Below are 25,866 nucleotides of genomic sequence, written 5' to 3' on the forward strand. Positions count from 1 at the left end.
ATCAAAAGACTGTATTTAGATGCAGAAAGAAAATTGCATCACAAGAACAAAATCATTACAGTACAGCATGCTACAAGCAGCCAGATGAAAATCATCTGCTACAGAGCAGAGTAAGGAGGCGTTCTGAAGGTAGCCTTGTGTGTATAAAGTAAGCTCCTAGTTGCTGGATGCTGAGCCGCCTGCAGCCCAGCTCATCACATCTTAGGTAACAGAGTCCCGTATCATCCACAGTATAAAGGAACCATTTGGGAAAAGCTGCATTTCATACTTTTCTTGCTACTCACCTTTTTGCCCAGCAAGTGGGCATCTGAGTGAAAAGAAAAAAACATTTTTTTTTGGCTAAAAATGTACTATTCTTTAAAAAAAAAATAGATTTTGCTTGTAAGACATAATATCCTTTGGAGATTCCACACTCTCCTTCAGGAGTAGTGACATACTAAAATCACATTCACAGAGACATATTTGTACATTTGACAACCGCTGATCTAGGGAACAGTTATCTGGCTTATCTGTTAGGGAAACCAAATGACCAATGCACTGAGGCCTTGGTTCTCCCCTGTTCCCACAAAATTTTATATGAGAAACCAGCTGACCACAATAGTGGCAACCTGCTAAGAGTCAGGCATCAGGAGACCGCTGCTCTTGAGGTCACTGCCATAGCTTTCTTAGAGACCATGTCACGGTGACAGACCCCACAGATGGGCCTGTTTTGAAGCCAAAAAACTCCCTGGCAGAGTTGATTCCCAAGGAGCCCTCTTTACTTCTTCATATGATATAAACAGCACCCTACTTTTCTCTCCAACTCTCATTCCCAACTACCCAGGAGAACGACATTAGCCCTCTTCAGCTGTGAGAGGCACATGCATCAGGTAGAAAATGCAGTAGCTACAAAAGAGAACTGAGAAGATGGATATCAATTTGGGGGGGGTCTTGCAGTCAGATCCTGCCCTAAAGAATCTGGAACAAGAACTTCTCTAAACAGAAATACTGCTACTTCTACTGCTTTTCCATTGCTGCAGAAAAGATGTTTTAGGGACTGAATTTCTCAGATACCCTCCCTTCACCTGGTGATTTCTCATTTCTAATGCAGCAAAAGGTGACTGTTTGCATACATACATTAGGCTCTAGCCTGCTCACCTGGAATGGATGCAGAGATCAGCTCTTATTGCCCAGAAAAGACTTTCTGGGGTTCGGCCCTCTCACTTGGAAACTAAACATGCAGTGGTGTATCTGCACTTCAGGCAAATAGCTAGCAATGGATGTGGACAGTCACAGGTAGGATGTTAAATGCCTAAATGGAAGGAGATAGACCAACTTGGGCTGAACTCAGTAAAGAGAGGATAAAAATTGGTTCAGGCTGTTAGATGTTTTTGAGGCACAGACAAGTTGTTTTTCAGTGTGACTGATATTCCCATTAGGCATGAGGGGAAGAAATGTGGTGATGTTTTTCCAGGCCTCACTTTTGTGGCCCCAAATGTCCAGTCCCCACTTAACTTCCTGTGCTAGCCTCTGTGGAGCTGACATCCCAAGCTCTCCAGTAGATCCCAGTTCCTTGGAGAGGTCTGGCCTCAGCCTCCACATCATCAGGAGAGCAAGGTGAGGGACGCCATGGAGGGGGATCTGTGTTCAGTTGCCAAGGCCTAGGAGTCAGAGGGGAAGAGAAACAGAACCATTACCCCACCACCAAAAGACGAACAAAGAAAAGTAGAGTAGGATCTCTCCCCAACACAACTCCTGCACCGCTGCCCAGCACCTTATCCCTGCATCCCCACACCAGCAAAGACACACTGGTGTGCTTGCACACACACCCTGACTCTGGGGAATCAGGCACACTCTAATGGCATAGCCATGGGCTTCTTCCCCTGAGAAGCCGACCTTGTGACCATGGTGGAACAGGCACTCCTTTCAAACCTGGACCATAAGCTACATACCCAAGATATGAAGCAGAAACAGTAGGGATCCCTGTGGTAAAAGGAGAGTATGTAGGCTACATTAGCCAAGAAAGATCAAGCCAAGAAAGTGACATTGTAGTCAGGGGCTACTTCGTGTCTGAGGAGGGTCCCTACCGTTGTAGTTATCCCAGTCCATTCTGAAATCAGTCATCAGAGCAGATCAATTTCTTCCCATAAATTAGGATTTAATGTTTTACCATGTGAGAAATTCTTCCCCCTAGAACAGTGTTTCTCAAATGTTAAATGTGCATATGAATCACCTGGTGATCCTGTTAGACTGAAGCTTCTGATTCAGTAGGTCTGGGATGGAGCCTGAGATTCTGCATTTCTAATGAGCTCCTGGTCCTTGGTAGGGTAACAAGGAACAAGGCATAAGAATGGCAAAACAATCCCACCTGTATTTCCTGTCCCAGAAGAAGTTAAATGCCATTTTTTACACCACTAGCTATAATCTTGTTAGAAACAGGCAGGTCATATTTTAGAAGCAATAGGCCACTAAATTCTAAAAGAGCTCAAAAGTTTTTCTTCGTAATGCATAAGTTACATGTTGGTAATGGAAGTCATTATAGCACAGTGTGGTCAAATGTAATTTTTTCTTAATTCTTGTATGAATATAGGAGCCAACATGTACACACAACTACTGAAGTTCAAGTGCTTTCCATAATGTCCTTCCCATCTTCCCCAGAAGGGGGTAGAAGACAGCCATGCCTACACCACAAATTCCAATCACACAGAGAACTCAGGTTGGCTTGCCTGAGTATCAATCATTGTGCAGCTTGAGGCAAAGTTTTAGGCATGGAGAGTAGGCGGGGAACATAACCCAAAACAAAAAACAAAAAACCCAGAAGCCTTCTGATAGGTTCAAGTTACTCAACAATTTTATTTACCCATTCTAAACACACACAAAAACACATTTTGAATACAGTTATATATATCTTAAGTGGATCTGATTAGCACATTTTGTTATCATTGTCACCAGATTAAATCAGAATGCTGCTAAAGGCTTGCATTCCTATTTTCAACAGAGCTAGGCCTAGGAAATCTGCAGAACTCTACTTCCGGGCTTCCCAATCCAGCCCATTCCCATTCAACCCAGTGATGCTCAGCCCCACTCCAATCCCCCTCCAAAGGGCACCATTTGTGATTGGTCCTTTGCTTTTGCCATAGCAAAACCACCACCATATCAGCATGAATTGATCTTGTTTCTTCAACATAATAAAAAATGTACACAAGCAATTCAGATACAAAAACATTGAGTAGATAAATATTTGTCACAGATATCTAGTGAAAGGCTTACTGGAAAGAATACTTTTACCAACTCTTAAAATCAACTATCTTTAAAAATCCATTTTCAAATGCAAAGTTTCCCTTGCACTTTTACTTATTACGAGTAAAAGCCAAAGGCATGGCAGACTAAAAACAGCAGCACTATTCAATGGAATGCCACATTCCTTAACAGGGTAAGCTGAGGACATCAAAGGTTCAGAAATGGACGGTGAAAGTGAAGGCCTGCCCCAAACAAGGGACTGGATGAGATAACTTCAGGTAGAGGTAACAAATTCAGGCTCTGAATTTCCCTTAGCTGAGTTCACAAAATACAGTACAAGTGATGTATAACTTTCATCTGTTACAAAACAATGAGAAATTGGCTGGTACTGTACAAGAAATGTCTATTAAAAATCACAGTGTACAGAACTTCTGCATGAAGAAAACACGTGGAGTGTTTAGTTCTCTCTTTGTAAGACATGTGATATAGACAGAATTGCAATAATATGTATATACTACCAATGGGTACAATCAAAAAACAGGCAGACTGTTCGGTTACAGGCCCTAATAAGAGCCTGTCAGTCTGCACATTAGCCCTACTGAGGTCTGCTAGTCAGTCAGTCAGCACACAGATCCTTCTAGTGACCATCTTCTAGACACTATGAGTTTAAATTCCTAGACACACTTCTAATGTCTATGTCACCTCCAAGGGAAGTCAGAGTTCCTTACCAACATTGCAACCTGACTCAATTGTTATATATTTTTAAAAGAAAAATATTTTAAAACACAAACAAGACAAAAGGCATACTAGAAAAGCTGGGTATATCTATCAAATTTCTTGACAATGAACACAACATGGCTTCTGGGCTTGGCAAAGACAATGGAATATGCACAAGATGACATAACCCAGAGACAGTTCTCTCAATTACTGGACACTTTTTTCCTTGTCCACTGGCCACCCAAAGCACCCATGAGTTTCTCTGCAGCTCAGATCACCTGCTCACAGAAAACCCATAAGACTGATTTATTTCCAAACAGCTATATCATGTTTATTCTAAATGTGAGTGCCTCCAAAATCAAATGTGGGTTGCAAAATGGGTTACTGAGATTCTCACATGAAATATGCAACCATTCAGTCTAGGAGTACAAATATATTGTATCCCTAACTCTAACTTCTTGGGAAACAAATAAAAAACCAAAAAAACCTAACACCAAAGAAAACAATATAGGGCAGATCCCTAGCACAATACATATTTTTAAACAATCATCTTATTCTACTTTCCAACTCAGGAAAAACCATCCCTTTACCAAAACAAAACAAAAGACAATACAGATAAGTAAGAGCTAAATTCCAATTAGGAGATAAGGAGATAGGAAGAAAAGTGGGTTCTCTAAATCTGCTTTAGATTCCTCTTTCAAATCTGTCATGAACTTCTTCACTCAGTTTTGAAGCAAGAAAAAAGAATACGTAATGTTTTAACCCTTTCCACATTTTATACCAGTAAATTAAATGCTAATGTTTTCACTTATTTCTCCCATAACAAATCTTAAAGCCTTAACAAAGGGTACTCTGGAGTCCATTCTTTCTTTGTAGGACTTGTGATATAGACACAATCACAGTAACGTGTACATTCTACCAATACACATTTAAGTAAGGAGGGGAGAGAAGAAAAGGAAAGGAAAGGTGGGAAGTAGGACTTCTCTAAAATTCAGAGCAAGAGTTCTATTTCTGGTCCATTCTATATTCTCCTAGCTTGAACTTCTCAGAAGGTATCTTGCTCTAGAAACTGAAGAATGCTGAAACTCTTGCTGTTGTCAAATTCCAACTTCTCATATCCTACCTGAGGATAGTAAGGCCACCTCAGCTCCTCTTCTGAGAAAGCAAACTAGCACAGGGGGAGAGTGGAGGCATAAATGGCAGAATCAACATCCCAGTGACCCATCTCTAATGCAGGGCTTTATAATAGGCTAACACAATGCTGGTTCTTAGTGAGAGAAGTCCCCTCTCACTAAGAGTAGGTGCAAGCTAAATGCAGTCTTTGGATCAAAGTACTCCCTCTTCTCACTTATTAGCCCTGAATTACTCTGACCTCACAGCAGGAGAAAAGACTGAATGCCCATTTAGGCTAAAGACACCACCAACAAAGCAAAGGTAGACAAAGCAACCTTGTAAGAGTGGAACACATACCTCTCAGAGCACATCTCGTTCTCACACCGTTGGGAATGAGGGGACATCCCCACTCCCCAACCCTGTTAGTCTCATAGCCATTGGACAAGAGAAAAGTCAGGAGAAGCAACGTGTGCACCACTGTAATGGTCAGCACCTCTACCCTCTCTGTGTTGTTCTTTTGCAAATGTCCATTTGTTACAAATTACATGTCATGTCTCTTAAAATACTCTTCTTCAGGGCAAGGATCTTTTCTTCTACTTCTGTGTGTCCTTCTCCCACCAACGCCCCCACCCAGCCCAAAGCCCCACAAAGACACTAAGTACACATTACGTAATGGCTAACAGGAATAGCAAGTTACCTTGTATCTTGGATGCAATGTCAAGCAGCCTGTGGAAACTGGCTGTGGTACCCTACTCAGGATGTAAGAGTAAAGGACTCAAGGTCAGAAGTGAGCTGCCTGTGATGACTACCTTTATCTCCCTACAGGTTCTGCCTCAGTACCTCTCCAGGTGCTTAAAATTCCCAGCTACTATCCAAGGACATTTATTTCATTTAGTGATTTGTCCCATACCACCCTGCAATGTAAAGGGTTAAAGACAGAACTAGAACCTAGAATAACATTCTAAAGCACATCACCCTGCCTTCAAGGAGGTTATTTCATTTAATATTGTGATCTGTTTGAACATTTAAGTCTAAAGAACTGTCCTTTTGGAACCATGAGGAATTCAGAATTTCTAGGTTGACACTTTGTCCAAGGAACTACTATCCCAGTATTTTTCCACCCAACTTCATAAGGTAGAGTTCTTGACCTGGGGTATGAATCAGAATCATCAGTGAAGCTATTTAAATACATGCACATCCAGACCTCAATCCGACAGATTCTGAGTTGGTATTAAGCCTAAAGTGAACATGGGCATGTGTGAGTTTCAAAAGTTCTGAAGGGTTTCTAAGGAAAACGTGTGAATGAGAACAATGACAAATGGCCTTCTATTACCAACAAAATCAAAACAAAATAAAAACGCCCTTGGAAAGTAACTTGTTCCCACTGGTTACCTCTAAAAGACAGGTTGATAACCTCAAGGTGGAGAGGCACTTATCTCTTTTTAAAATCTCATGAGAACTCTAAACTTGCCTCTCAGAAAAATATACATATATTCATATATTTTGCATAAAAAATTGAGAGGGTAATCCATCACGTGTGACCAAAGGAGCTAAGAATCCCTTCTCTAAACATGTCCTGTTTAAAAAACAACAAAGACAACAAAATGATAGAAGTGAATAGATAAATACAAGCTATCAAGAGCTAGACCCACAGGGTCTCAAAGACTCCTCTGGACATCGAAATGAGATAGTTCATCCTTAGGAACAAAAGAATACCCCAATGAGAGAGATTAAACTCATCATCAAGCTTTTCCACACTTGGGGGAAAAAATTGTTCATGTAAAAAATTTTTAATTTTTTAGCTTAAGAAGGAGAGTGTACTGAAAATTACTGGAAAATAATAAGCAGCTTTAGTGAACTCTTCTCTGCCTTTTGCTCTGAGCAATTCAAACATAATTGGTGACTCCATGAATCTAACTCTGTCCTTCTAAACAGCTCCACAGGTCACTGGCTTTGGCAGGGAAGTTGCTGTCATTGGCAAAGAACCTGGAAGCCACTGAAGAAAAGATCTGACTGTGCTGTGAGAGCCCTGCAAGAGCTAGAGACCACCCTATTGTCCTCAACCCCACTCCACTGCCACCAAAAGACCTATGCCTGGCTCTTCAAGTTAAAAATACAAACCAATCTATTTCCCACATCCTCAGAGATGGTTTCCCCCAGGGCATCCAAGACTTAGAATTGTTTCTCATGAAAGGAAGCAAGAACTCTCACCCTAAGTCCACTTGCAAGCTCCAGAGCATTCTGTGGATGTTCTGTAGCCTAGGATGACCCTCAGGACCTGGCTGGAGAGGAAGGGAGAAGGGAAGGAAAGACTCCCCCAGTCCAGATCCATTCAGGTCCACTGCAGAAAGAATCAGCAGAGCCTGGACTTCTCTCTCACCAACCGCCCCTTCCTTCCTAGACAGACACCACAATGTCACACATTACACTGGGCAATCCGAAGGGGAGATGAAAGAGGGAGAAGAAAGCAGTCAAGTAAGGATTGTGAGTAAAACACACATTACAAACCAAGGTAAAGGCAAAAATGGGCTTTTGGGTCCCCTTCCACTGACACCCCCCACCCCACCTCCACTTCACCAACACGAGGAGTTTATACACCAGGGAACAGAGAGAAGAACCAAGTGCATGGAGCACGCTTAGTCCCAGGGGAATGTATCCTCTTCCTCCTCCTCCAGGCCACCCCATCTGAGGGCCTGTCCTAAAAGTCCCACCTTGCCAACGTGACCCTGAGTGGAGAGATGTTTCAAACTGGAAAAGAGCTACTGTTGGTCTGCAAACACATGACCTCGTGTTTGTGTTAAGATTGATGGTGAGGTGTCAGGAGTGGGAAAGCAGGTGGAAGTTAAATGACTCCTTGGTGAGTAGTGGCAAGGGCAGGAGGGAAACACACGGTTACACCACCGGAATGCTGACTTGGGTCTTCGGCTAGTCGGCCCCTTCTTGCATGTCCAGGGCACGAAGAGGGCTGAGGGGCTTGAGGGGCCGGCTCCCAACACTGTAATTTCTCGGACGCCTTATTGTATTCGAACTGGACAGAGGCGTAAAGCTGTTCCTTCTCATCCTTACAGGGGTTTGGATCTTGGGGTAGTTGTTCTGATTGGAAATGGAGGGACACCACACAAATGAAAGCCAAACCCAAAGCTCACTCATAAGGTTAAATAATGCTTGTAACCACAACAGCTTTCTTCACTCCTGTTCCTCTGCACACAGGGTCTCTGCACATGGGACATGGGACAAGGTCTGGCCTCTTAGCCCCAGGGAGCTAAAAGGGTTGTAGAGGGAGAAGCTCTGTGAATATCATAATCCGAAGCAGGAAAAAGGCCCAACGAAAGGAAGGGCTTATTTAAGATCCACAGATTGCCAGGGACAGACCAAGGAATGAACCAACCTCCTGACCCCACCTTATACGCTCCTCTGGACTTTGCTTTCTAAAGGGAGACCTGCCTCAGGGAAAACTTTGCATTTCACTCCAGCCAAACACTTTCCATACTCAACTGAATTTCCAAGAGCCAACTTTCAAGGTTAAGACACATGAAAGAGGCACTAATTTTAAAAAGAAATAATAATCCCAACATCTCTTCCTTTTGGAAGTAAGCAGACTACATAGGACATGCGTTCTAAATCTGTTTTCCTTTTATACATAAAAGAAACCCCCGTCTCTTGATGCCAAAGGTTCAAAGACTCAAGGTGGCAGGGAAACTGCATGTTCATCCATGGGAAAGTACTTACGGTTGGCTTGTCACGGTGAGTGTTCACAGCCTCCACGTTCAGTTTAATTGTTTCCACTTTGCACCCTGAGAAAACAGAGAGAGAAGAAGCCTTGAGGAAAAAAGCTCAAAAGAAAATTCCTTAGTTTCATTATGGGAAAGCATACCACAAAGGTATATATATATATTCCCAAATGCATCCATCCATACATACATCCCTTGAAAACTGGAAGGCACCGATGGAACTTCCCTGATATACAGAGTGATGAAGTTCAACTTCCAGACAAACTTCAGAGAAAATGCAAATATCCTGACCTTCCTCAGTTCCCACCTCGTGCCAGCCCCTAAGCTCATAGTTACCATAGGCCACAGGAGTAAGTTTAAAGATGGTATGGAGAGGGCACTTCAAGTACGGCAGCTCATCTGAAAGCAAAAAGACCAGGTGAGGGAAGTTTCTTAGAGTTATGGAGTAAGGTCAAATTAGTGGAAGAGAGAATCCAAGGCAGTCATAATGAGTTCTCTTTATACCCTGACCACCAAAGCTCCTAAACCCTCCGCTAAACCCCAGACAATTATCATATCATGACTAAAGCAGTCACCCAAGGTACTGAGTGCCTAAGGAAGGAAATAAGGCCATTTTAGATCCTTTCATGCAGGCAAAACAGGAGGTAAGTGCTGTAGCCAAGGTCCCATGGGAGGGAAGATTGCGGCCCACCTGGTTACATCAAAGGCCAATCTGCAGGCTTCCCAGCAGCTCAGGTAGATCTCGAAGGGAAGGGAAGTGTCAGTGTAGGCAGCAGCACTTCCTTACTGCTCTTACCCAGAAACAACTGTCCTGCCCCAAATCCAAAGGTTGAAGATGCTTCTAAGATACCTCCCTCCTACTAGCCAGAATGACAAGCTAGGAATATTAACCACTTTCCTGCTGCTGCCATGAGTGTCAGCTCGATGCTGGCCCTCTATCAAAGCAGGGTTGAAGAGCACCAGCAGTAGCCACCTGCACTGAGGGCTGCTGTAGCAGCAGAGATAATCTAGCAAGTAGTTGTCCCAGTGGTTGCTGGGAGCCCCACACTGTTGCCTGAAGAATGTACTCAAATTTGAGTGGAAGAGGGGGACGTCTGGTTGCCAGGGATCCTGGTGCCACTGTGAGTCCAGCCCTCCTCCCACAGATGTGTCCCCTAGCCCTTCCTTCAAATGGCACCTGCGCCCTTATCCAAGAAGTAGGCCAGGAGGCAGCGCATGACGGCCTGGTGGGAGATGACGAGGACGTTGCCCTGACGTTCCAGCTCCATGATGACAGGCTCCAGCCGTTGCACCAGGTCCTGGTACGACTGTGGGGGAAGTGGGGCAAGCTGGCAGCCAAGTCAGTGGCTGGGTCCCAGAGTCAAGAAGCCACTTCCTCTCCCCCCACTGGCTTTCCTCCTGCAGGCTCAGCAACTTTATGTCACCTAGTAACTGCCCCTAGACTGGTATCTCCTGAGAATAATCAGATCTTTCAAGAGCAATATTCAGTCAAGAAAACTACAGGTCAAGAAGTGGAAGCTGAATTTATCTTCCGTTGTTGTTTCAGTTCCCAGAGATTAACCGGCAGTGTGTAAGGTGACAAAAGACTCCCAGGAGTTTCCTGGACCTCAGCCATTCTGTTTTATTTCATTTTGCCTTGCACATCACTAAAGTATGAAACCACTTGGACCAGAAAATAGCCTAAAACACCTTAGATGATAGGGAAATAATGCATGTCCCATATATTTGCTTGGTGACTCTACCAGGTTGAATAGCGGTGGGGATTGGGGGAATAGAATGAAAAAAAGAAGTAAAAAAGATCGTGCTGATTCTACAACATATTCAACACAGAGTTTATCTTGTCACCCTCTTCCCTGGAGATCTTTGACTGCCTAATCTGAATTAAACACAGTATGACCCAAGGATAAGAAGATAAATAATGCCTAGACCACCCTTTCTAGATCCCCAAATCACATTCAAGCCTTCCCCAAATTAAGGCCAACCCCCCATCAAAGGGCTAGGCAGTTATTCCACATGAGGGGAGTCTCACCTCCCCACCAGGATATCGATACAGATACTTCTCTTGATCTCGAAGTGCAAACTCTTCTGGGTACTGCTTCTCAATCTCTGCATAGGTCATCTCCTCACACACGCCCTGCAAGGAGTCACACTGGGTGAAAAGGCAGACTGATCCTCTCCAGCCCCATCCCAAAGAAGAAAGATGACACTGAAGAGCACTAGTTTCTTACTACACACCAGGCATCGGGTCCTTTCATGTATTGCAATTGACTGTGACCAGGTATTTACAAGGTATATGGGACTCCCAGGGTGAGGGACTCCAGAGAGGAGGTGGCTTCTCTAGCTTAAGCTGCCACTTTCTCCTACTGCTGTGAGGAACTTAAAGGTCAAGAAAAGTCAACAAGATAGAAGGAAGAGGAAGCAGGGAAAAAGGGAAACTGAAGGGACTGAAGATCTTGCGGGAGGAATAAAAGGGTAGAGAGAAAGGAAAGAAAATGAAATGTCCACTTGTGTGCTCAAGGACAGAAAAAGCCAAGAAAAATTCTGGGAAGGACTCTTCCAGAATAGCTGACGAAATGCTCTAAGGAGAGATTAAAGACATGGGTGGTTAGCTATTTCTTTTTTCCCAGGAGGAAAATACACAAAGGAACAAAATGAGTCCTTGTTAGCCCCACTCTTCCAGGTACCAGAATGGCTGGGTCAAAAATCGGTTTGGGTCCCACCACTGGCATAGGTACTGATGCAGACAGGAAGTCCCAACTGGGGGTGCAACTGTCCCCACTTCCTTCCCCCACCTCCGAACTGGCCGTAGATTCAGCTTCCTCAAAGTTTCTACTTGGTGGTTCTAGTTTTCTAGATAAAACTACCAAAATCATGACTTCTGAGAGTTCCTGCCTGAATATGAGACTCTTATTGGCTTTTTGGTCTTCAGAGCTTCCTACTCACGGCATCAATCTCATTCAGAATCTTCCACTGCTCATAGGTCACCCCAAGAGATTCAGCAGTCTGGATAGTCCTCTTCAACTGACTTGTCCATACTTTGAGGTCTGCTATCTCCTGTTCCTCAAGAAACTTCCGTAGAGCTTGGGCAAACTGGGGTTTGAAAATAAAAGTTAAAAAAAGAAAGAACACACACAACACACACACACAAAAGCTGCTAACTTGGCCTGTAATGGGCAACGTGTACAGCCACGGTCAAAACCCGTAAGGTGCTGCATAGCTAATAGAAATCCAAGAGGAAATGACCCACAGCTGGAGCAACCTGGGCCGTGCTGAGAACACAAGTCGTGCCCAATAAATATCTGATGGCTGAATAATCACAGCAGAAAGGAAATGGTTCCAAGTTATCTACACTTCAGTACAGAGCTAGAAGCAGTGAGCAAGAAAAATCCTAAGCACTTGCTTGACTCTCTGAAACCACAGCCTAAGCCCAAGTGGGATTTTAAAAGAAGGGGATAGAAGAGATGACCTCTGCTATGCCCTTCTTACTCTAAGCCGAGGGGATCCAGCCTGCTGGCTAACTACTCACCTGCTTTCCCCGTGCCGAGAGGCCAGAGTCACCCCCAATCTTCCCCAAAAGATTAAACTCGCTCTCTCCATGCCGGCAAAGGTAGATGGTGCGAGGCTGGACGTGGATATTCATGAGGTAGTAGACAATCTTGCTCTGGATGTAGTCCTGGACTCTGTTGACTAGAAACCGCTGGCCCACATTTATCACCTTGATGAAAGAAAGATCCCTGGGGCAGAGCAGGAAAAAAAAAATTCCCTGTGTGTGAAAGTCTGAGAAAAAGAGTAGGAGGGGAAAGGATTTCTACAGTGACTTACAGGCTCACAGAGCTCCTCCTCTCCTCCTCTTCTACCCTGCTTATGGAATCAAATGGTAAGAGACAGATTCCCCCTCAAAACCAAAATGAAGTACAATTTCCTGAACTTCTAGTCAGTCTGCACCATTTCCTCAGTGCCTATACTATGCCATGCAATACAGATAAATATGGTCAACAGAATTCAGGCTTCCCATCAGGGGCTAGACTGGATGGCCTGAAGATTTTATTAAACCCAAAATAAGGTGAAAGCAGAGGCCCCATCTGAGGTGGTCAAAAACTGGCCAGAATGTGGTTCCACCAGCCACGAGGTGATGGGGGGAGGCAGCAGAATCACAGGTAGAGATGGCCACGCACTCCCTGCATCTACCGAAGCAAGCCCTTCCCAAAGACATTTCTACACACTACTTGCTTTGTGGCCATCACGGGATTTTTCACACTATAAAAGTAATAAATGCTTATCCCAAAAACAAATTCAGAATACTTCTACCAGAGGTATCATATATCTACACACACACACACACACACACACACACACACACCCTTCTGAAGTGTTTTTCTATATAGGACTTTTGTCTAACTGAAGAATACACTGTTATGCCATGTCTAGGGCTGTGGTTTTCAACCTCTGTATTAAGGGAACACTTTTCTAAATACTGCCATTCTGGGCAACCCACTTGAAGGAATGGAAAGGTTCAAAATGTTAAACATACCACGGCAGCAAATTAACAGTGTGCCACGCACACCTGTCTCACCATTTTCTTGGCTGCAGGTCTATATCCTTATTGGAATAGAACTGTTAACTGTCCTGGATGTAAGCTCTTTCACAAGGCCATATTCTTGCAGGTTTCCATGTGCACACCATCTTTCTTCAACACAAACTTGACATTTTGCTATGGCTCTTATACCTCACGCATGGCAAGTTAATCCAGATTCTATACCACGTTGCCAAGAAACGCTGCCATAGTAATGATGGCTAGCATTGATCTGACATTTCTCTGAGTCAAGAATGTCCCTGAGGGCTTTCCATGTTTTTTTTTTTTAATATATACATACATACACACACACACACACACAGTATATTTATATTTACATATATGCATATACATATATACACATGTATATACATATATACATATATGTTATATGCAATATGTAATATATTATATATAGTGTGTTATAACATATTATAATATATATGATAAACATATGCATAATACATATAATATTATATAATATATATATAGTAAACTTTAAAAAATTTATCCAGAACTGGTGACACATCTTTGAGGGGTGTCCTAACACACCCTAGTTCATAACTACTAATCTGAAGCAGCGGTTCTCAACCAGGGGTAATTTTGCCCCCCTCCCCAAGGGACAGTGGTAACGTTTGGAGGCAATTTTGGTTGTCACAGCTTGGAGGTGTTACTGGCATCTAGCAGGCAGAGGCCAGGGACGTTGCTAAACTTCCTACAATGCACAGGACAGCCCCTACGACAAAGAATTATCCAGTTCAAAATGTCAGTAATGCTGATTGAGAAATCTTGCTCCAGAGAATAGAGAGGAAAAACTACTGATTAAAAAATACTTCGGTGTTCAAATATAAGATGCAACCCACATAAAAGCCACAAACCTATACTTTGTTTCTCTGGAATGATGTAAAAATTATAGATCTGGATTACCAGAAGGAAGTTAGGCAGCAGAGGGAGAAAGGCTCTTTTCCCAGATAAGACCCCTGCCTCAGGCCCTTCAAACCACACCCTTAAATCTTACTTGTCATAGTTGTCTGGGTCAAGGGGTCGGTAGGTGACCTGGTAGCACTCAATTCTCTTCAGGAAATCCTCCATTACATTCTCCCTGTTCCTTTCAGGGTAGTCAGGGCTTGACACCTTTACCTCCTGAAATCACAGGAACAGTAAGGGCCTAGTCAGAGGTCTGCCCTCACCAGCCCTCCTACAAACAGCCATTGCTAAAAAAAGAAAAAAAAGTCCATAAAAGTGGCCTTTCACTGGAGTGTTGGCACTCCCATTCACTGAGCACCCCCACCCCCATCCTATGACCCTGGCAACCAAGAAGGGAAAGACATCGGGGGAGTCACGTGTCTGCCCTTGGCTGAAGGACAGGGGTAGTCATGCAGCTGAAGCTGCTCCTGGGCCCAATCTCTTTATGTACTTTCCTGGGAAGACAATATGGGCTCTAATTTTTCCCTATTACCATTCAGTAGGGTGTGTGACCCAATGCCGGACTTGGGACCAGATGCCTCTTTCTCAGATAATCCAAAGTTCCTATGCTGCTGGGAGAACATCCCCAGAAGACCATGCACAGATATCTACTTGGCGCAGCACAGCACAACCCATCAAATGGGTTCTGTCTCATGCTGTGACCCCACACAGCATGAGAAGCTCAATGGATAGAATGCCGACCGAATATAGAACAACTGCTAGGCAGATGACCTTCCTATAAGGTGGCCCTGACAAGTAATGAAGATTCTGATCTATTTAATTTCTAGGTCTCAACATCCAGATGGTACCCAGAACACAGGGCAAGGACTCCTACAGTCCAAGTCTTGGTCGCCATTCACCAACTAATTCTTACTTTTTTCCTCAAAGCCTTGGTTTCCTCTCCCAAAGGGAGAGTGCGGAGGTACAAAATGGTACACTGACAGATAGAAAAGATCTCTGTGATATTAAACATGTATTTCTCTCTTTAATAAACAGAACCCCCTCCCCCAACATGCACACGCAGAGCACAAAAGGTGAAGAGGAGGTAGCATGTAGGGGTGTCACCCACCAGGATATTGGCAGCGATGACATCAGGATCATCGCAGACAGATTCCACAAAGAATACCTGGCCATGGAGAGAAGGCAGTGAGAAACAAATCAGAAATGCCATGCTGTTACCTAAGAGCATGTGCTCATCTACCCGACCCAGCCACCACATCTCCCAGGATTTTCATCATCAAAGTGGCCTTCAAGGCCTCCTCATTTAAAAATAGTTCTTACCACATCCCCTGGGCCTCAAACATACAGGCTAAAGGTCTGAGAAAGGACCTGAAAAAAAAACACTCAAGGATTGGGGGCATGCCCCAAAAGAAGAGAATCAGATATCCAATTCTGTCCTCACCCAGAGTCAAACAGATCCATGCCCCCCTCCTAACTCCCCACCACCACTCACTCTTTTTCCTCCAGCATGGAGTCAAAGTCCTACCTTGAAAGAATTGTCCTTGGCAAAGTTCAAAATCATGTCCCTTCTCTCCCTGGTGGTATTGGTGGCATCAAACACCTGGGAAGAAAGCACACAAGATGAATGAGTGGGGACAGAGAAATGGAACCCCCCCCCACCAAGGAAGGCCCAAGGTGGGGCTGAGCAGCCAGGCTGATGACAGGGTGGAGACTCAGAAGGCAAGAAGCAGGTGAGGCTTACCGCGATTTGCCCACTCTCCTCAGTGAGATACACCTTCACATCTTCCAGTGCCACCAGAGCACACTGTCTGCCATAAGAGCAAAGGAAACCAGCAGGGAGAGCTAGGTTCAAACATGCCCGAGGCACAAACAGATGGGTTGCTATAGCAGCCACATCCCTTCCCACTGGTCAAAGGTTTTCCCTAACTAGATCTTTCAACTTTCCCACTGAGGTTTTTACACCATCCTACATCTTCCTCCTACCCCTGCCCCAATGCATATATCTTATCCCTCTTTAGGCTTAGCTTACAGGCATACACGCATCTCCCTGAGCCCTGTCCTTCTACCCACCCAAGCCCAAGATGACCTGCCCATCAGATAACTTCCACTTAAAATTCCCACACAATACTTAATGGGAGGAAAACAAAGCCCGGACACATCCAGTCTTATGACAGCTGAGAAAGACTTGACTGGAGGTCAGGCCTTAAACAAGACTTACTTGCGGATCTTCATGGCCTCCTCATTGTCATGCCGAAAGAAGTCATAGGACTTATAGGACTTGACTGCTTTACGCCGATACACCCCAAGATTAAACACTGCAGAAGACACCCAAATCTCTCAACAGCAAAGCAATATGATGCCCCCACCAAAGGAGACTTCTTGGCCTAATGTCAGAGTGGCCAAGGGGATGAAAGAGGCACCGTGGGACATTGGGAATAATACCAGATTAAGAGTCAAAACAGCTGTCAAGTCTTCACTTACTAGACCTTATACAAGTCCTAAGCTGTCTGAGTTTCAATTTCTTCAGCCACTCTGTCTATTTCACAGAGGTACTGCTAAGGCCAAATAAGATGATGCATAGGCAAGGGCTTTGAAAACTTAAAGCTCTACGCCCACTTAATTCTTAATACTCCTATCAGGGGCATTCCCTCAAAATTAGGCCAATTTGCCAAGGCCAGGAGGAAACCAAGTCTGGGAATAATTCCAGTAAATCAAGAAGCAACTAGTATTTCCACCAGAAGCACCCTATAACCTGATGCCAGGGAAAATAAGTCTCCCAGAGGCCTGTGAGGCCCAGGAGCTAACCATTTTCCTTCCCAAGGGATGACCCACACCTACCTTTGGTGGGCACCCCAATCCAGTTGAGGTAGCGTGTTAGTTTCTTGGATACGTAGGTTTTACCCCGGGCTGGCAAACCAATCATAACAATGAGAGTGGGGGAGTTGGTCATGTAGGAGGCCCATGCTAGAGGGAAATGAAACAAAACAGAACTAAATGACTAGGGGCTAAGTACAGTTTATACACTGGCTAGGAAGCGCATAGTCATATCTCGTTTAATCCTCATAAACCTATAGGAAAATGGTCCAGGAAGAGTGTGAAGGCAAAAGAGAGAAACAGGCAGACCCTCCTGAAATAGATTTAAAGGGTTGTACAGACTTCTTTCTAGAGAGTAACCAAACCAAGACATGTCTTCCTCATATGTCTGAGGTCTTCACAGAGGTACCCAAGGTGGAAAGAGGGAGAAAAATGGCAAAGATTAGAAAGCAAGTAGCCATGGCACCCTCCTTAACATGAGAATGCCTAGTAGCACAAAAATGATATCCACTGTGAAGGAAGGTCTTGTGCCTGGAGATTCCACCAGTGCAGAACTGAGCCAGCTTCTGTAATAAGTCCCACAGAGTTTCTATCCTGAGGATCCCACCCATCCCTTCAGAGCCAGGGGCAAGAATTAGCTTGTCCACTGCAAAAACAGATTTGCCTCAAGCTGTTTTGGCCTTTGTACTCAGGCCATGAGATCCTCCTTAAGCCAGAATTTCTAAACTGTAGTGAAATTTAGTAGGCAAAGCCTACTTGATACAGGTTCTGTATAGACCTCAGGAAGCTTCAAGGTAGAGTTAGCCCACAAAGGCATCAGGCCCAGACTGCCTCAATAGCCCGTATAAAAGCAAGACAATTAAGAAGCAGGAAGAGCCATTAGTCAACACTTCCTTAGTAAACTTTCATGTCAGGGATGCTCATTTATAGAGATAAGTCTCACAGGTTGGGGCAAACTAGATAGATGCTCAGAAGTCAGGTGATTTGCCTCAGGACACATGGGTCAAGGGTAGAGCTGGCACTGGAATCCAGATCTTGTGTTTCCTCAGGAGCTTTTCTCCATAAAAAAGAGGCTCCTCCTCAGCTCATTCACAGGTACTGGCTCCTCCCTGCCCATCCTGCCACAGAGGAGAGGTGGGAAAGACCTGCACTGCTGCCAGCCATGTTCCTGGGGCCAACACCCAAACTGAGGTCATCTGGGAGGGCTTGGGCTTTGCCAGCTCTGATGAGGGAATGCCCTGCACAGGAATGGCTGAAGGAAAAAAACCCCTTCACCCTCTGCTTCTCGGCACTGCTTTCAGGAAGGTGCTTGCAAGTTGTTCCTTCTTCTCTGTAAGGCACAAGGTGACCCTTCATGACTAAGAAACAATTCGGTAAAATGGAGGTACTTGGTTGGCAAATTTGTCTTTCACTTTTTGACAAGGAAATGTAAAAAGACTTCAGAGGAGAAGTGGGTAGAAGGGCCCGGGTAGAGAACCGACCTTGGAAGGAAGAGAGTTTCCTAAGGGTGTTGGGCAAGAAGTACTCGGAAGCCAAAGAGTAGCCCTACTGGTGAGGGAGGGGTGTATGCTCAGACTCGGGGCCAGGGCATGGCTATTAGTCCTTTACCCACCGTGCTCATGGAAAATTCCTTAATCTGGGCAGGAGCCTCCAACAAGGTAGGTAATGGAGCAACATAAGTGATTTTCATCTCTGTCCAAATAGGGAGCTCAAAGGCAAGCAAACAGAACCCTGCGGCCTCGGCTGGCATTAATACCTAATCACTGACCCTTAAGAGCCAGATAGACTCTGCATGGGATCAGCTGCCTCAGGTTTAAGTAGTAAAATCCCCTGAGTGTTCACTTTCTCCGGCTCGGCTCAGCGCCACACTCTCCTCCATCCCGCATGATTTGGCTCATTACCTGTGCTTCTAGGCCTGCTTTGTTCACACCTTACAGCCCATTAGGCACTTCCCCCAAAGGTCCTGTTACCCTCCCTAAAGCTTAAAATGAACTGACACTTGGGAGCTGCTCTGAAGGCAAAGGGGAAGCAGCTGCTCTGTGTTTACCAAACTGGACAGAGAATGCTAAGAAGAAAAGAAAACACCGGAAAACATGGGCCACTAGGGACTCCGCAAGATGCCCTTCAGTGCCACACCTCGCACCTCTGCCCAACACACACCCCCACACACCTGCTGCAACCAAGGCTTGCCATTTTCTGGGGTACAAAACGAAACCACATTTACTATCTCAAATTGCCAAGCTGTCAAAACTTGGAACATTCTGTCCTGCCTGTGAAAAAACAGAACCACTACTGCCACCGCCACCTTAATTTGAATGGTAGATACTTCACAATGATTAATTTCAGAGACAATGGAATGCATCACTTGACATACAATGGGAAGCTGTTTCAATCCTGAAATTCTCTTCTCTTTAGGTAAGGTTTCACTCACCCTCAATCTCAAACTCATTTTCTCTTCATAATAGTGCTTAGACAAAATGAGGGACTGATAACTTTTCTTGTATAAATAGAAAAACTCAAGCGCAGAGAATTTAAGAGCTTGACATGAGCCCTTGTGCCTCATGTTAGCACTTGACAAAGGTACCCCACAGTAAACACAACTATGCACTCCATCCTAATCCTGAAGGATGGTATAGGGACCCCTTGTTACCTTGCTTGCTTTTTGTGTCCTGACCGAAAATCAGAGTTCCTTGCCTCCTTTGTGACCCAGCCAGCTGCAAGTATTTACCAGCAGGCTTGAAACAAAACCCCAGCTTTGAACACTCCCAGGCACTGATAAAGGTGTCTAGGTTGTTGCCCACAACACTGAAAGAAAGTGGCCCTGGCCCTGAGGCAAATTCCTTAAATCTTCACATAAACTCCACACCCTGAACTCCTCAGTGAGGACATACCTAGGTAGAACATCCCTTTTCTCTGGCTGTCTGTTGTCAGGACATGCTGCAGCACTCTGTATGTAAGTTCCCCCAACAAATGCTTTGGACTGGTCACCCTGTTATTTAGTGCTTCTTTCTTTGGAATCCCAGCTGGCCCCATCTTAGGACAGTTTGGGGCACCCCCTTGTGGGAACTCCCCTGGGGCTACTTTTGGGGCAATTCTAGCTGTGGATCTGTCAGAATGAAACAGATGGTCTAGCAGAGCCTTTCATGAAAGGTTCCCAGCCTTTTCATGACCTAGGTCTTCTTCCATTATTTGTTCTAAATAGATCTAACATTTTGAAATATGCCACCTATAAAGCATGCTTCATTAGTGATATCTTATTTTTACTCATCAGACGTCATAAAAACTGCCAATTATCCCCTGCTGGTTGACAGAGAGGCACAAAATAGTCAAGTTCACATAACTGCAGCCAAACACTAGGAAAGTTGATATTTTAGTTAACCAGTGTAGCTATAGCTAACAATGCCTAATTTTTAAGTATCTTGAAATATTAAAAATGACTTACAATATAGAATTTAGGAGAGCAAATTAGTAATACTGATCACCATTCCAATTTGTCTATCTTTTCCCCTGTAATTTCTGCAGGAGAAGTGGCTGGCAAGTGTGTAAGGATGTTCACTGTGGCATTCTCTGTGACAGTGAAAAATTGGAAACAATTCAAATGTCCTTCAGAGGGAAACTGGCCTATCCATACAATGCAGAATGAGGTAAATCTGGATTTAACAACATGAAAAAGATGTCCATGATATAGTAAGTTTTTAGAAAAAAGGAAATGGCAACTGAACAGAATATGTACCGTATGAACCTATTGTCATTAATAGGATACGCTGGAATAAAGTGTCTAAAAGAATCAAACTTCACAAAGACAGGAAAGATTGTGAGAGAGCTTTTTACTTTTTACCTTTTCTCTTTCTGTATTCTTTCTGTATGGTTTGAATTTTTCATGAACATGTATTGCTTTTGTATTTAGGGAAAGGTACATGTAGGAACTTGTTTGCTTCAGATCTACTCAAACTATCAAAAAATAAATAAAACAAACAAACAAAAAAAGCATGTACACCCCCCCATCTCCTGCTTTCACAGACCCCTGAAACCAGTCATCTAAGCACCCTAAAGGCACCTTAGCCAGCACCACCTCTTCACCCCCATCCGTGGAGCAGCTGAAGTTCCAGTAATGCTCCTTTGGAGGTTTTGGCTTTTGGCTCCTGAAAATCATGCTTCAGCCCTGAAGTCCTCAAGCCAATCACTTTCCAAAGTCAAAGTTAGCCAACATAGGTGTAATTAGCAGCAAGGGAATAACAGCAGAGCTCTTAATAAAGTAATTGCTGGTGTGAACACTAAGGAGCCAGGAGCTTGTTCCAAAGTGAGAAGAGAAAATGGAAATAAATGAACATATATTCTCATAACTTTACTTTCACCTTTGACTATGGTTTCAACAGTCTCACAGTCCAACTGTGAGGTGAGAAGAGAGTGGGATAAATAAATGAGGTGGTTTTAGGACACCCAGAGGCCTCCAGCAGGGAAGAAAAAGCCATTTGGGGAAGAAGGTGGAGCTTGGAAAGGAGAAATCAGATCCCAGAGCAGGAATTAGAGTCTAGCAGACAGGATAGAGAACTGGGATAACTGCTTCCTCAACTAATCAAAAGCTCTCAAGGCAGAAAAACTGCAGGAGAAGAGTTAGGAAGGCAGGTAGGAGAGATTCCTAGAGCAGAGAATAAAGCAGAGTTAGGACTGACACCTGGCATTGGGCAGAGTCCCACAATGATCGACTCTACCCCCCAACCCCAGCTCTCCACTCTCTTTTGGATCAAGCATCCTAGTTACACAAATGTACCCCCTTTTAAGAGGTGCATCCCGGATCCCCAAATCTAGGTCACACTATTGTCAAACAAGAGGAGAAAATATTCTTTACTGAAAATATAATACTTCAGAGAGCTCTTTTAAATAATGAGCTCCCAGCACAGCATTTGAGTGTAATTCAATTTATATACAATGTTTCAGGAATAAATACAACATGCAGACAGAGCCACCTGTGAAAAATAACACACATTAGCTATGTGCCCAACAGTCTTCTAAGTACTTTCCTATATTTACTCATTAAATCTCACATCACTTTAAAAAGAAGTAAACTGAGGCATAGAGAGGATAAGCAATTTGTTCAAGGGCACACAGCTAGGAAGTAGAAAAGCCGGGATTCAAATTCAGGTTCCAGAGGCTGCACTCAAACATTGTGCTGTACTAGTTATCTGTCATGGGGTATTTTGTCTTTGGTACCTGGCTTCCTGCCCTGGCAGAGAAAGGAGACCCTAACCATAGAGGTGTGCTAACCCCAGTATCACATCCAAACCAGCTGCTTCTGTCCAGCAGGCCTCACTGGTGCTTGGTGAAGAGACATTGTCATATTCATCATGAAACTGACAAGGTTATGACATCAAGGTCGAGGATCTGGGGAAAGCTTTGAACATGAGCCGATTCCCAGTCTCATGCTGGTCGGCTGTTTCCACCTGCTGTTATATATAGCCACTGAAGTGAGAAGAACTGACTGATAGGGTTTCAAAGGAAAGGTGCAATCTGGAAACACGGGCAAGACTTAGCATTCCTTGAGGCTCACCGAAACATATGGGACCAGTGTCCCAGACCTTTTGGGAAGTTATGCAGTCTATGATACTGCTAAGGAATGCAGATGCATAGGGACAGGAAATGCCGCTTCTTCTCCCTGCAAATCTCCTGCTGTCTCTCCTAAAAGATCAGCCCGGAAATGCTCCTGAGAGAGAAAACAGTTTGTAAAGTGCAAAAGCTCAACCTGTGTGAAAGTAAAGTGCCCAAGACACTGTGAGAAGTCAAATGTCAAGGCTCATTCCCCTGATGCCTATAGGAATGGGGCAAGGCAGCACTAGCTAGTATGTCCAATTACTGCAGTGACCGATGCCCTCCCAAAACTCAGCCCAGCAGATAAGGGAAACTGCTAACAGTACCGGCCCCAAGTAATTCCTGCATCCTGCCACTCTGCCTTACTCACTGTGTGTACAATAATGCTCGCTCTAACTTCCAACATCAAGTGAATATGAGGATACCCCCAAGATATAGAGATTTTGTTAAATAAAGCAATAAGAGACCGTGGGGTTACACCAGCAGTCTAGCCCCAAGGACAGACATTTCACTGAGTCCACTTGTTTTAGAAAGGAAATTGCTCCCTGGAGACTTTGTTTTAAATTCCCATGTCAGAGGATTATTTCTCGTTCCCATGGAGCAACAGAGTCTAAGATCACAAATATTCCCAAGAGAAAATCCTGGAAGAGAGCAGCTCCTCCTCTTTCCCAGAACTCACAACATTTCTTCTCTGACATTCGAAGATTTGAGGTTTTAGTTTTATAGCTGTTGTTCTGTTCTGAGGAAGATGCACAATTCTCAGACATGGCAGCTCTTCAGATGTCTGGAAGGGAGAAAAGGAATGTAAGGAAGGGAAGGGAAGAGACGTCCCTCAAAACACTCACTGCAGAGGATCAGCAGGGTATAAGTGAAAGATTCCTGAGCCAAGAATCAAGCCTAGCCCTCTTTCTTCCAGTTAATAACTACCTGTCCTTGAATAAGTCATAAAACTCCCTAGCCCTCTGTTTCCTCACATATAAGAAGAGTTGCACTAGAACCTTGCATTTATTTGATGATTTTGGAGTTTACATTCCCATATGTTACTATCTCCCTGAACTCTTCCAATAATACTGTAATAGGTCAGATTTTGCTCCCATTATTACTTCTTCCCGTTTTACAGATTGAAAAAATGAGGTTAACCGATTAAGTGGCTTGTCCAAGTATTGTCATAAGCTCAGATTCTAGTTTTAAGAATCTGGGAGAGTAGTGGTGGCAATCGGGGGTAGGGTGGACAGGGAAAAGAAAAAGTTCATCGTCAAGAAAGTAATTACAATCCAATGGTAGAACTCAGTCTTGAAAAATAAAAAAATGAGATAAGTGGGAAAATCTCAAACATGTTCCCTAAGGGAAAAACTGTAAGTGGACCATGAGACAGCCCTAGCACGTCACCATTTCTCCTGATTTCTCTCAAACCCTGCTCCGCACCCTCTCCTTATTCATTCCCTGGGACTCGTCTAAAGAAGGAACAATGGGACGCAGAGGTTGTAAATGACTTCCCCAAGGTCACCTACAGAATAAGCGGTAAATCCTGGCTCGAACTGGGCTGGGAGAGACCCCAGCTCACTCCACAAACCCACACAACCCGAACACCAGCTGCAGCTTCCCGTCCGGGAACGTCTGCAGTCCCGGCAATGCCCGGGGCCGGCACTTCCCGAAAAGGGGAGGCATCATCGGCCCGTACCTCATCTGGGTGCCTCCTTCATCCCGCCTGCCCAGACCCTCCCGGGGCTTCGCAGCTCTCGCTCACCCTATAATCTCTCCTCAGATCCCTCCGAGCAGTGGCCCGGAAGCTTCCCCTGTAACGCTGCGACCCGAGCCGACTAACTGTGGCCGGGGGGCGGCACTGGCGTCCTGCCCGGCTCCGCCCACCCGCGCGTCGGTCCTCACCTGGAGAGAACCATGGACCAATCAAGCACCTGCAGGATCCAGGGGGCGGGGCTCAAGTCGGAATCACCGACAGCGGCTCCTGAAGGGGACAGATCACGAGCTCCTACGTTTCTCAGCACTGTGGAGGTTGGTTGCAGCGTTGCTCGGTAACTAATAGGGCTGGGGGCGGGGTTAATCGAAAGCCTCACATTTTTCATAGTCTCGCGAGAGTGGAATATTAAGTAGCCGTCTTAGGAGGGTGTGACCTTCTGGTGACAGAAAACACTGCGAAGATTAACGCTTTCGTTCCTGAGTCCCAGCGGAACCTCGTTAGACCCATAAATTGGAACGTAAGCTTTAAAAGATACTTTGCTAGAGTAAGCTACCACAGTACTCAAGCCGATTGTGACTTAGGGTGTTTGCAGATCCGTCCCGTAGGTCAGACACTGTATTCTAAGAAAGTCAACTTAGTCGCATTGCTGAACCAGGACTTTCTCTGGACCCATCCGCATTCTCCAGTGAACTTCTTCTAACCCCTTCTTTATTCCTCTTCTTGCCCCCCAAGCTATATCATCTGATATGGTCACCTTGAAGAACCAAGGAGGAAAATCGCACCAGCCGAAAATTGTGTCGTGAAAGACGTGAAAAGACGCAAAGTGTCCATAAAATTTATTGAGATGGAGGCTTTTACAGTGGAGCTGAGTTTGCACGTTCCAAGTGAAGCACACTTTTCACAGTTGCCCCAGCAGGCCCGACTGATGCTTGATTCTGTTGATACACCCATTCTAGGCAGGATAGGACTTGCTATGTGGATCCAGGATAGATAAATAACAATAAGTAAGGATTTCTTGGAAGAGAGAGATAAAGTCGGGGATGTCTTGATTCCTCCTTCATCTAGGAATTCATCCTTCAAAGTTTAAATAACTGTCTCCTCTTTGAAGCTTTTAACAACTCCCAGCGTGTTACAGTTGCCCTCTCTGTGCCTATACAACTCCGTCTTTACCCATTCAGCGAGTATTTATTGAACACTTTTTATTTGCCAGGCACAGTGCTGGGCTCTAGGCATACAGGGTTGAAAACGATCTTATAATCTAGCATTATCACGTTGCTGTGAAATTCAGTGGTTATGTCCCTTACACCCCATCCTCTCTCACGATTACAGTGAGTACTTGTTATACTAAAGGCAGGAATGAAGTCATCTTCTATTTGTATACCCAAGAACCGAACTGGAATCCGGATGACACGCGTTATCTTCTTCATTCCTCCTTTTCCTGCCACCACCTGGATGAGGCAATTGCCCTAGTGCCAGATGCTGACCTC

At 44.5% G+C, this 25,866-nt stretch overlaps 1 protein-coding gene across 7 annotated transcripts; it reads right to left on the reverse strand.

Moving 5' to 3' along the window:
• PFKFB2 (6-phosphofructo-2-kinase/fructose-2,6-biphosphatase 2) lies at positions 1-24,904 on the reverse strand. 7 transcript variants are annotated; one of them, XM_063113648.1, is made up of 16 exons: positions 24,568-24,904; positions 23,360-23,464; positions 17,119-17,244; positions 16,499-16,595; positions 16,022-16,088; positions 15,806-15,880; positions 15,389-15,445; positions 14,372-14,496; positions 12,307-12,514; positions 11,724-11,870; positions 10,810-10,914; positions 9,958-10,087; positions 9,117-9,179; positions 8,779-8,843; positions 7,963-8,142; positions 1,585-1,640 (listed from the first exon to the last, which is right to left on the reverse strand). In XM_063113648.1, the coding sequence occupies exons 2-15, from the start codon at positions 23,445-23,447 to the stop codon at positions 7,975-7,977; spliced, it is 1,521 nt and encodes a 506-aa protein (XP_062969718.1). In that variant the 5' UTR covers positions 23,448-23,464; positions 24,568-24,904; the 3' UTR covers positions 1,585-1,640; positions 7,963-7,974. The 7 variants fall into 7 exon arrangements, with proteins under 7 accessions (XP_062969719.1, XP_062969718.1, XP_062969717.1 ...); XM_063113647.1 differs by lacking the exon at positions 1,585-1,640 and adding an exon at positions 5,714-7,446; XM_063113646.1 differs by lacking the exon at positions 1,585-1,640 and adding an exon at positions 5,714-7,446 and having other exon boundaries at positions 7,951-8,142.
• Between the last annotated feature and the right edge of the window lie 962 nt (positions 24,905-25,866).

Source organism: Cynocephalus volans, chromosome 11, assembly GCF_027409185.1.
Source record: "Cynocephalus volans isolate mCynVol1 chromosome 11, mCynVol1.pri, whole genome shotgun sequence".
Classification (NCBI taxonomy): Eukaryota; Metazoa; Chordata; class Mammalia; order Dermoptera; family Cynocephalidae; genus Cynocephalus; species Cynocephalus volans.

What these genes read in the sequence shown, in the direction of transcription:
- PFKFB2 (XM_063113648.1), bottom strand. Translation starts at nt 23,447, where the DNA reads ATGTCTGAGAATTGTGCATCTTCCTCAGAACAGAACAACAGCTATAAA. An exon ending in GATTGGGGTGCCCACCAAAG is followed by an intron (nt 16,596 to 17,118) that starts GTAGGTGTGGGT and finishes TGTCTTCTGCAG; the next exon opens with TGTTTAATCTTGGGGTGTAT. An exon ending in TCTCGGCACGGGGAAAGCAG is followed by an intron (nt 11,871 to 12,306) that starts GTGAGTAGTTAG and finishes TTCAAACCCCAG; the next exon opens with TTTGCCCAAGCTCTACGGAA.